At 38.5% G+C, this 12,178-nt stretch overlaps 2 protein-coding genes across 4 annotated transcripts in view; both read right to left on the bottom strand.

Annotated features, from left to right (window-relative positions):
- Positions 1 to 883: 883 nt before the first annotated feature.
- Positions 884 to 8,993, bottom strand: LOC133976136 (dnaJ homolog subfamily C member 7-like). Of its 2 annotated transcripts, XM_062414246.1 has the most exons (15): positions 8,899 to 8,988; positions 6,159 to 6,242; positions 5,965 to 6,053; positions 5,490 to 5,614; positions 5,286 to 5,399; positions 4,876 to 4,950; positions 4,555 to 4,673; positions 4,283 to 4,436; positions 3,837 to 4,001; positions 3,562 to 3,653; positions 3,400 to 3,473; positions 3,164 to 3,310; positions 2,922 to 3,077; positions 2,364 to 2,438; positions 884 to 2,251 (listed from the first exon to the last, which is right to left on the bottom strand). In XM_062414246.1, the coding sequence occupies exons 1-15, from the start codon at positions 8,967 to 8,969 to the stop codon at positions 2,214 to 2,216; spliced, it is 1,578 nt and encodes a 525-aa protein (XP_062270230.1). In that variant the 5' UTR covers positions 8,970 to 8,988; the 3' UTR covers positions 884 to 2,213. The 2 variants fall into 2 exon arrangements, with proteins under 2 accessions (XP_062270230.1, XP_062270231.1); XM_062414247.1 differs by lacking the exon at positions 6,159 to 6,242 and having other exon boundaries at positions 8,899 to 8,993.
- Positions 8,994 to 10,797: 1,804 nt separating this feature from the next.
- Positions 10,798 to 12,178, bottom strand: part of LOC133975768 (zinc finger protein 385C-like) — a 34,468-nt gene continuing 33,087 nt past the window's right edge. For both annotated transcript variants that reach the window (XM_062413741.1, XM_062413740.1), the window contains exon 8: positions 10,798 to 11,987. In XM_062413741.1, the coding sequence (XP_062269725.1) occupies positions 11,766 to 11,987 (222 nt within the window). In that variant the 3' untranslated portion in view covers positions 10,798 to 11,765. The remainder of the gene's footprint in view (positions 11,988 to 12,178) is intronic.

Below are 12,178 nucleotides of genomic sequence, written 5' to 3'. Positions count from 1 at the left end.
GGATTGGAATTGGCAATATATATATATATATATATATAATATCTTTGCAAAACTTATACTGCCATTATAGTGTGTGGAAAACTGGGCTTGATTACCCAGGGTTACATTTGGCGAGGTCCATTGACAAACCTGAATTGTGTGCGTGAATATGCAGTCGTCCACGACACACTTCTGGTTGTGTTGGCTAAAAGTTGTTTTTGTGGTTGCTTATATAATTGGTTGTGTTGTTTTTCCATCTCGGCTTGATTTAAATCGTTCTGTTTACGTGGACGTGTAAGACTAAGCAGACACGGTCAACCAATGATAGTCTATTTGCCAACAGTTTGTTTTAACCAACTTCTGCCAATATTTGCTTCAACTCAAGTCAACCACTTGCTGCTTCGAGCTATGTATTTATGTGCAGATGTTGACACGAAGCAGGAAGAGAAAACATCGAAAAGGAATACCTTAAAAAAAAAAAAAATCATGTAAAGTCACCTAGTAACATTAATAAAAACCAAAACAATTAAAATCAGAATTACTAGACTCTGGAAAGTACCAACTATTACATTTCTAGGACTACAACGCAGCACTGGGCGGGCCCTAGCATATACATTTTGAAGCGTTGCATGCGTTTATCCATGGTTTTGCCTTAAAAAAATAAATAATGACTGAGGAAATATTGATACAGAGCTGTTCAGGCTTGGACTCTGATCCTGAGACAATAGTTTGCTGGCGATAGGACAATGCACAGTGGAGTTATGCAGCATAGCCTCCTTTGGAAACACTTGTGTAGATTGTACATATTAGGGTTAGGGTTAACCCTAACCCATATACACACAAATCAGCTACGTCACACATCTGGTAACTGAAAGAGATTCATTTTAAGAGAAAAGTCAAACACTACGGTAAAAGACAAGCCTTTATTTACATTATAAGAAAAGCATGTCTTGTTAATACTGTGACAAGTTGTTTTTAAATGATACACAGACGAAATAACAAGAAGCTTCCAGCCTACTACCACCCTTTGAACAGGTGGAACGAGTAGGGGAAGTGCTTCACTGGCTGAACGTGCATGACGAGTTTGGGTGAATGACGGCTGGGTGTGACGGCGATGGCAACAGGAAACTTATCTCACCTCATGTTTGTCAGGATGAAGAATTTACATGTAAAAATCAATTTACTAGCCAGACAAGAGAAGGGGTTTCCTATTGAAGAGCACAAAAAAACGGCATGAAAGTGACTGTCATTTGCAAATAAAACGGGGGGACCTGCTATACTGCTTTTGATGGTGTCACTGACTGATCTGCTCATTTTGGTAAGGCACCACTTGAATTTGAATGAAACAGTCGAACAATTGCGACTGGTGCTTTCAAAGGAAAGGTGTGGGGATGCGAATTTTGGCCCGATTCACAGGAAAAAAAAATAACACAACTTGCACAATCTGTTAGTGACGACAATGATGCAGAAAACATTTACAAATGACGTCTCTTACAAAAGGAGGAAGACGATGGCATCCTGCTGCATACATTTTAAGATACACAGTACAATAAATATAAATAGACTGGGGAAGACTGAAGAGAAAAAAAATATGAATGGACAAAAACAGCTTTACATTCAAGTCAAATATACAATGCAAAGAGGAGAAGAGGTGAAGGGAAAATAACCCAGCAAGTCGATTCTATATTTGGCAGATGAGCCAATAAAACCTGGACACTCAGTCCAAGAGTTTAGCGTTGTCCTCAACGTCTATCCTGAGGTCAGTTTTGATATTGAACTCCTCCAATACATAGACTTGCTCAATGGATACCGAGTTAACCAGTGGAAACTTAAAAATGTTTATCATGTTCTCTAAAAGAAACCATTTCAACCATGACGCTAATATTTCTAAAGCACTCCTCATTACTTTTCACCTTTAGAAAAGTCGAGGCAGTTTTGCAAGACTACATTTCATTTAATATGATTTTGGCAATACCAACATGCTCTGAATCAGCTGATCACAACCTCTTTATCTTCATTGTTAATTCACATCTAAAGTCTCAGGGTTTTACCTTCCGATGATTGTTAGCGTCAATGTAAGGGGTAAATTAAGAGAATGCAATAATCAGAGATCTCTTCAGAGAAAGAATAGTTGGGAGATTTTTCTAGACACTCAGGAGTAAGAGCGTCCAAGGGGACAGTGGGCCCAACTTGATTTTGTCCTCAGCAGAACATCAGTTTCCCACATCTTCACTTTAGCCAAATTGGAAAAAGAAGTTTCCAGGTCCAGTATCTAAAACAAAAAAAAAGAGGGGGGGGTTAGTTTATATGATGAACCTTCTCAGATTATTTCTTCCCCGTTCCAAAAACCTTAAGATGTAAAAACTGGCAAGAAACAAACTAACCTGGACTGGAATCAAAACTATATCCTCCACCATGTCCACCAAAGAAAGCCCTGAAGATGTTGTTTGCATCGAAATCTGCAGAGAAAGCAAAGCAGTGATTAACTGATGATCGCCATCTTCAGGAAATATAAGATAGAAAATGTATGTCCAAAATCTCTCAACTAAACAAAGAGTGGTTGATGCTTTTTTTTAGTAGTTGCCAAAACAATGATTTTCTTAATTTTGTAAGATTTAGAGGGGAATTTTTTAATGTTTGGATGCAAGCTCACTTTATCTTTTGATCATTTGCTAATTCATTCTGCTCAATCTCATTAATAACTAATGGCACATGGTGACTTTGATATGACCTTCAATTATAAAAATAACATCTTCATGTATGTTAACATCTCCCAATTGTGTACATATTTGTTACACTGCCTCCAGTTTGAAGGCTGTGAAACTTGTTATGACTCGAAAGACGTTTTACTCAGCAAGAGGTTCAAAAGAAATGTGACTAAGCTGATGCTTCAGTAATTCTTTTCGATCCTTCCATGTCCTGTAGGTTGAACGTAAATTTACCTCCACCATCCATGCCGTTGTCATCATCCAGGTCGTGTCCATTGTCATAGCGGCCCTTCTTCTTCGGGTCGGAGAGCACAGTGAAGGCTTCGCCCACTTCCTTAAATTTCTTCTCCTCCTCTTTCTGCACTTCTATAGAAGCTGCACTGTGGCGGTCTGCGAAATAATGAGACGATACAGATATTAACCCATTGAATATTCTCCGCAACTGGTATTCTGTGGGGGAAAAGAAATAGGTCTACCTGGGTGATGCATGAGGGCGCGTTTGCGATAACCTTTTTTGATCTCATCATCTGTGGCATTCTTGCCAACCCCCAGCACCTTGTAATAATCTTTCCTTTTACTCCTCTTCAGCTGCAGCTGTGCCGTTTTCAGCAGATGCTTGTGATCTACAGCAATAAAAGACAAAACAGGCCATGTAAGTATGTGTACATGTGACCAGCCACATGAAAATGAGACAACTGAATCAGCGGCGTACCTGCAGTTTTTTCTGTCTGGTAAACTTTTTCATAGTCCCGTACAGCCTCTTCATACTGCTCAGTGTCCGTGTAACTACAAGTCACATATAAATCATTAAAAAACTGCACAATCCGGAAACAACAGAACACAACATTTGTAGAGCATACTCATGTTGACTTACCACTGTGCTCTTCTTAAGTAGGCCTTGATGTAAGAGTCGTCGAGTTTGATCGCACTGGAGCAGTCATCAATGGCTTGTTTTGGTTTCTTCAGCTGTTGACGAGGAAGAATTAATGACAGTGGAATGATGGAGCCATTTTAATTAAGTGATCAGTATTATTTATCCAGTTCTATTAAAATAATTGCTGTTTTAATAATTTCCTTGCTCTCGGAGGATACTGTACAAGCTCATGTTAGTAAATCGTATTAGACTTATGTAGACGTGTTGCCTTTTACCTTTGCTCCGGCCATTGCTCTATTGCAGTACAGTTTAGCGTTAGTCTTGATGTTGTTGGGATCTATGGTCAGGGCCTCAGTGTACAGTTGGTAGGCAGCGTCATAGCTGCAGTTCTTGAACGCCAGATTGCCCTCGTCCTTCTTGGCTTTTAAGGCTTTGGCATTCTGATTTAGGAGGAGAAAAGTCCAAGTGTTACTTATAAACATTTACATATGCACCATTAGCGGTCAGAAAATCATCAGGGTTCTTTTAATTAAGGGTGATAACAATGTCTTTCAAACTTACAGTAACCGATCACCTTTGCAACATGTGGTAGAATTTTGGAGGCAATTTGTATTGTTTCAAGTATTTTCCATTAGAGATTTCAAAACACCTAAATAATGTCTATGCAAATCCTTGTTTCTCATTACAAACCTTAGTCAAAAACACAAAATGACAATCCTACCCTGCAGGCTAGTCGGGCCTTTTCATGATCAGGTGCCATGCGCAGAGCCTGGACGAAGAACTGAACAGCTTTGTCAATGCAGTCCTCATAGTAGAGACAGAGACCACGGACGTACAGTGCATCTGCGTTTGTGGAATCCATTCGCAGGATATCACTGTAAAAGAAATTTGAGGAATGAAATCCACCATTAGTCAGAAAGCTCCTGAAGCAGAACCTGTAAAATAATGACCCCAACACCAGTTATTTCATTATAAAAGCTTAAGTATTCCTACCTTGCTACAGACTGAGCTTCTGGATAGCGTCCCAGTAGAGCCAGACACTCGGCCTTGAGGATTTTAAAGCGGTGGCAGGCAGAAGCCATAGCTAAGGCCCGATCCATACAGTACACCACCTGGACCAGGACGAGAGCACAAGAGTTACTATACAAATTACGCTCCATCATTACATGAAGAGACATGCAAATACTGACACCTTTACAGTCAAACAAGCTCTTGTTGGTGTTTCAGTACTAAAGTAAGGGTTCAACTAACGGTGATAGAGTTGAGATATGGAAGTATTATTTCGAGAATTTGCTGAAAAGAACTGTCAAGTACCTTTCTGAAATCCCGCTTGTCAAAGCCAAATTCTGCCATCCGCTCATAGTCCAACAGAGTCGCAGAATTCTTGTTCTGAAAAAAGACGAAACAAAGACAAGAAAAAAATACATCATCTCTTGAGGATGCAGTCAGTGTTTCCCTAAAGGTACATTGAAGTGTTAGTGTGTGTGTGAGCACTACAATGAAGCAGCAGCATAAAAAACTACAAGAGATCAATCGTGTTATTCTAATAAGTGTGAAAACACACTTGGATTATTAGGAAACATTGTGAAATTGCAGTGAACAAATCAGAATATGACAGGGTACCACCGTCTAACACTATTAAAAAAATGAATCATGCAAATTTTACTCAGAGACAAGTGCATGGTGTTTAAGTCAAATATTTATAAAGTCAGGTGATCACCCACCTCCTGCTGGGCCTCTTTGTTGCTGGGCTCAAGTTCCAGAACCTTCTGAAAGCAGCGACTGGCTGCCATGGCATTTCCCAAAGACATGTGGCACTTACCCTCACGTAGATGTCCCTGTGAAACAGAAAAGAAAAATGTCTTATTTGTAAAGATAGTGCAGGGAAAGAAAAAAAACTATTTATTTGAAAGCCGTTTCAAACTGACCTTCATGAAACATTCATCCAGCCGCACAGCCTGCTGGGAATCTTCAAGGGCCTCTCGAAACCGACTAAGCATCATGAGGGTGGCTGCCCTGTTGCCATAATAACTTGCATTTTTGGGGCAAGTATCTTAAGATAAAACATAACAAAAATCCATGTCACACAGGCAAACTGAGATATAGATTGAAATTGTTGAATAAAAAAATAATACAGGAATATTTCCAAATGTATATCCAATACCTCACGTATGCTGGGAAAAGCATTCAAATGGGGGGTTAATGAGCTAAATCCTAATAGAAATTTCCCAAATCATATTTGTTTGACTGATAAAGTAAATCTGACAATTCTCCTCTTGCACTATTCAGTGGGTGCTTTCTACAACATACACAAGGCTGCCACTAGATGTGCACAATTTATTCCAGTCCCACACCAAATCCCTACAAAAACTCCTTTCCAACCATAAAGAGTGGTTAACTCACCGATGGCCTTAGTGTAATAGTTGAACGCCTCAGAGTAATCTTTCTGGCTGTAGAGAGCGTTCCCTTGCTCTTTGAATCCTTCCGCCTCCCTGGAGAGAGGAGACACAGAAAAGATGAAGCCAGTAGTTTACAAAAGATAAAACAAAGCATATAAAAGAAGACAAAATATTCTGCAAGAAACCAGTCAATTTTACATTTCTAGCGATGTAGGGATTTCTTGATGGGACACGAGAGTGTGAGATTGGCTGACAGGACTCGCCAGGGTGTTATGCCTGGAACTGGGACAGAAGAGCAGGGTACACACAGTGCTGATAGTTCCAGTACTAAACATAGCAGTGAGGTTCGCCTGCTGAAGTCCTGTCAGACATGCCAAGTGCTAAAGGGTCACGGCTGATTCACACAAGGAAGAAGCTACTGCTCTGCCGTTTTGTGTGGGTAAAGCATTTTAAGACGGGCTACACCAACCAGAGACATCACAGTGGGTGTTTTCCTTCAACTGATATAACATCACTTACTGAGGCTGGGAGCAGAAGAAGACAATTCAACCGAATTGCATTTTGGCAAAAATGTGCTGCAATATGCAAAGCAGTTTTGAGTTAGGTTCCAGCTAAGAGTCAGTGTTTGAAGGGAACACGGGGGGGGGGAGGAGACACGGCTGTCCAGATCCATAAAAAAAAAAATCTGTAAGTAATCACACTAATTTTGTGACATAGCAACTACACTAAATAAAATTAAAAGGGATAGTTCACCTTAAAAAAAGTTATGCAATCACCGCCATGCAGATTTGGGGGGATGGATGAAGTGTTTGACTCTACAAATGTGCTGGAGTCTCAGGTGTAAACTTTGTTTGAGTAGAATCCGATACAATTGAGGTTAATGGTGACCGCTTCTTCAGATGCAATAAACCAAGTAAGATCATTCATTTCATTTACACGATATTTTTTGCCTTAAAGTCCACTGATATCTTCCTATGAGGTGTGCTCACCTTGGACGTGCTAACATCCGCTAGCTTAACCACTTCCAGTGGACGTTTGAGACTAAGAACAGTGTAAATTACCTCATTTCGAGTCGTATATGAACTTCAGAGCTTCCGGACACTTGGATGACACCACAAGAGCATTGTGAATGTTATTTTTTCCTTTCCGTTTTATTACGTCTGAAGAAGTGGTCACCATTTACTTCACATGTATCGGATTCTATGCTCCAATGCTGGTCACCCCTGAAAATCCAGAAGTGTTTTGTGGACTCAAACACTTCACGCACCCCTCCAGTCAGTAGATAGAGTGCATTTTCATTTTTCAGTGAACTATTCATTCAAGGTCGTGTTCCAGTGGTATTGATATTATCTTTGTAAAAATACACAAGCAAAACAAAATTATTGAAAATGATATCACAGCTTTATTATCAATCAATCTACACGTTATTAAAGTAAAATTCACTCACAATTTAGACGCAGGTTATTTGTGCAGCCCCCTGCTCTGTTACAAAAGGGACATAAAACTAAAATGGTGAACTTTCACCAGTCATTTGTAAAACTGTGCTGTACTTTCTATAAAGAATAAAGGTGTTGCTTAATTTAAATCTGCAGTAATTTAAATCTTTGAGGTGCCTACGTTTCTGTTTTTTTATTTATAAAAAACACCAATAATTGGAAAAGTAAAGCGAAGAACACTACAGAACATGTTGGACTTAACGTCACATAAAACTAGTCATTGTACATCATTGCTGACCCTGAGGGAGAATAGGAGAATAGGAGAAACAGTGTCCTCATGATTTCCCTGCTCAGACTCTGCAAACACCTCAGTAAATCTACACAATTGTGATTCTGGATACAACAGTGGAATCTACTTCATCCTGGTACCATCGTTTGTTTCAGCAGTGAACAATTGAACAAAGCACTTCATGTAAGAATGTCCTAAGACATTTATTTGATCATTTAGATATTTTTAAGAAATGATACGAGCAGAGCAGCTGTTAATATTTGTGGCAACATTTATGTAAAAGCAGCCACAAACAAGCTATGTATAGAAATTCTGAACCAGACATTTGAATATTTAAATTGAATACAATTCTCACATAGTATCGCTGATGACATCGTTTGTTATTGGCTTTTGTCTGTGTGATTAAAAGTGTAATTGTCATGTTTAAAAACTGAATTCAAATGGATCACTTCACATTCACAGTGAAATGAAAGCTAAGACATCTGACCGGAAACTGAGAAACACTCGCTGTATTAAATAGCCAGACGATAATCCCAATTTTGGTTTGTAATACTGAACCCACACTGAATCGGGTTATGTTCTTTTTCATATGTTGAGCCTGTTGTAGATGTTGGGGGCAAAATGCTAAGTTAGATAATCGCTGCGACTTTATCAAAGAGTTGAGTACCGAAGGCTAGCTCGGTGCTTGCTAGCTAGCTGACTATCTGGCTGTAGAATATTCTCGAAGGCGGAAAATCACCGACGGCGGAATTGTCCCGCAGGGAACCTGATTAACACTTTATTGTCTCGTCTGTAACGTGTATGTTTAAAACACGTCCACACAAACACGTTAAATAACCAAATAATATGATGGTTTTAGGATGTGTGTGGCTAAACATGTGTCGCGGCTAACGTGTCCTATGACGCGCTAGCAAACAACAATAACAAACAATTTTGATGATTTCTAGTTTACAAACGTGCTGCGTTAACTTCCTCGCGTAAAGACATCGTCTCTGGTTTTTAGGAACAGACACAATCGCGATTTAGATTCGGTGAAACACGCTGCCCCCGTCGGTTGAACCCCAGCATGCTAGCATCGTTAGCTGGTCCCGGGGCTGACCGACCGCGCGGTGGTTTACGAGGCTCGTCCGGGAGCCAGAGGTCGGATTCACTCGGTTTATTTTCTGTTTACACAAAGCAACACAATCAAACACAAAGGAGGTCGTGTATTTACCGATCCAGATCATCCTGGTTACGGATCTGAAGCTCCGGATCTACCGGCATTTCCATGTCAACAGCTGCCATTTCTGCTGGAGAGGACGAACAGGAACGGACGTCACTTCCGGAAGACAATTTATTTATTTATCTATTAATGAATTAATCTATTTATTTAGAGGTCATAATAAACTAGGCCACTGTAAAATGATTTAATAAAGAATATAGTAAACACACACATAAACACACACGTCTAAAACATATATTTTCTTTTACATTATTCTTTTAACATTTGTTTATAAATGTGTTTCTTTTTTACAAATCAGTTAATGCTTTTATTTTTTAGTTAATTAAATAGTTTTAACCAAACACTAAACCCAATATTTAGAGCCCGAGCACTGACAGGCACTGACACACAGTGCCCTATTAAAATTGTAAGGATTATTATTATTATCATTCAGGCAAAATAATTGGCTTTTTGAGGCCTTTAACATGCTCAAATTACCAAACTTGCAGAAAATTAGAAAGTGGTGAAAATGCACGTATTCCGGTAGGAATTTTCAAGGGGCGTGAAATTATTAAATTAAATAAAAATAAAGGTCAGTTACCTGTGAAGACCAGCATAATTTACCCCTGAACCAGTGCGGAGAAATGATGATGATGATGAAAAATGTCAAAGATTAATGCGTAAAATACAGATTAATCAAAAGTGAAAATCGTATTTAGTTCACATTAGCTTAGAGGAGGCAAATATCCCATTATTCTTAATGTTGGAGTTATTTTTATAATTATTATTAGATGGTTGTTTTTACATGACCCTGAATCATCCACATTAGCTAAGTATTGATTTTACTCCCAGAAAATCCAACAAATTTAAATTAAGTGTATCTTGTTAATTTGAAATCGCTGAAAAGCTTTTATACACAATCAGATACATATGCACAATCAGATACATATACAGATTCACTAATATGCTGCTATTTAAGTGGCTGTACTTTTTTGTCCCTCTTGAGAGACTCTGACCCTCGGAGATGCCCGTTGGGTCAAACTCCCAACATTGAAATTGTATAACAAGTACGACATTTTACAGTCCACTTTTCTATTCATAATAAAGAAATATCTTATAACTTTAACAGCAGCTTTGGAGGCAATTAAGTACAGCGCAATTAATATAATCAGCTATATTTGGCTGTGCGCAACAGAATAAGAGTGTTTAACAGGTGCCTAACAAAAATACAAAGCCCCATTTTGCCCACATGCACACTACCTGATATATGTTGACTATCAAGTTGCAAAGACTGATTAAAAATGGCATTAGAACGGAGCAGAGAGAAATAAAGTTTTGATATAATGTCTACCTTTTTCCACTAGCTTGTGACTCTTTATCTGGAAGTCTGCCCTAAAACAATTCCCACACAGTAATATAGAAATCTATTGTGATTCTAATAGTAAATATATCTAGTTGGAATATCAATTTTTTAAATGGCAATTGATTGATGTCAAACTGATCCACAACTAATACTGTTCACATTAAGTTAAGTATCAGTAGAGGGCACTAGAGCACTATACAATATGGGAAATGCTCCTGTTGTGAGTTAGTAGGTGGTTATCAGTATTTCAGAGGCTTTACGTTAATACTCAAGTACAAACTGGTCCAAAATATTTAGATTTTCTCAAAATTAATGAATTTAAATCAATGTCTGAGGCCTTCGTGTAATCTATAATAAAATATGATCACACAACCAATGTAAGTTATTGCCTGAATTAAAGTTCTTCATATATTCCTGTCCAAAAATATATTTTTTCTATTCGATGATACACAATACAACTAGAATCATTTAAAGATATTCATGCCTTCATAAGAAAAGAAACTATCACAACTGTGTAAAAAAAAGTACTATTTATACATTTTCATCGAATACAGTACTGACATTTTAACACATAATAATTTACATTATTGCAATTAATGCAGTTACACTTGTCATGGATTTTACACTAGTCAGGGGACACATCAAAAATACATATTGCTTATGATGATTCAGCACAGCCATGTGGGAGAGAGAACAAATTAAAGAACAGTTTTTAAATACCACTTTATACAAAAAACATGATAAATATTGTCAGACACATTTGAAATGTGGTTAATTCTTTTTTATTACACTCTGGATAACAGTTCATCTCTCAATATTGCACAAACCAACTTGTATTCATATAACCGTCCCCTGAAGAGCTATTCATAATGGCTCATGTCGAACAAAATCAAGTTTCAAACTTTAAATAACTTTAAACATTAAAGCATCTCATTGTATGCATTACATGTAGTGGATTTCAATAAAGCAAGCATTCTTGGCATCATTATCATGGTGGTGGTTGATTGTCATCTCATAACACAGAGAGCAAGTGAGAAAAGAAGAATGTATATATTTATCTATAATAAATATTATATATGTCTATCGGTGGGGGATGTTCTATGGAAGTAGACAGTTCCATGGGAGATTTACATCATTTAGATAAGTTCATAAAAGCAAAGATGAAATATTGTACATGATTGTACGTTTGACAAGAAAGATCTCAGAATTAAAGACATTTGGCAACAAACATTTAGTAACATTTACACAGCCTAGTGTATCTGTCTATTATATTCTTATAAATAAAAGGATGCTTGTCATTATGGCTTCCATGTTCCCCTAACCCTGGGGGAACATGCACTCAACAGCTTGTCGAGAGGAAACAGCTGATTGATGGTCCGTCCATTTTTAAGAGGACAAGACACTGGTCAGTCAGTGCTGATATCTCAACCCACACCAGGGGATTGGGGCATACTGTTCCCATGACCATAAACAGCCAGCTTTGGCACGGTCGGGTCCTCTGGCCTTTGGCTCAATGCTAGTAAGGAGAAAAGATTATGGGTGCATGTGTGGCCCTCAAAGGTCCTGGGGCGGGCCTGAAGAGCGTGGGGCTGATCAGGGGGCCCTGGAAGATGGTTGGCGGCAGTCGTAGTGCCAAGGGTCCGTGAGCCATGGTGCAAAAGGCAGCTGGATTGAGGGGGCTGGTCAGGAAGCCGGCTGGCAGGGCCTTACAGAGATGCTTCTGCAGGGCCAGTTTAGTCTGACACACAAGACAAAAGATTTATTTAAATTATACAAAAGACTCCAAAGGCCTTTCACTGTAGACACATATTTTCCATGCAAGTAATTCACATGTCATAAATATCCTTCAAACTAGTATCAAATTTAGTTGTGTAATATTTCAGCTTTTATTTTTTGGACCAAGGTTGGGACAGACAAAAAAATGGGATC

Source organism: Platichthys flesus, chromosome 20, assembly GCF_949316205.1.
Source record: "Platichthys flesus chromosome 20, fPlaFle2.1, whole genome shotgun sequence".
Lineage (NCBI taxonomy): Eukaryota > Metazoa > Chordata > Actinopteri > Pleuronectiformes > Pleuronectidae > Platichthys > Platichthys flesus.
This window is presented reverse-complemented; position numbering and strand designations above follow the sequence as displayed.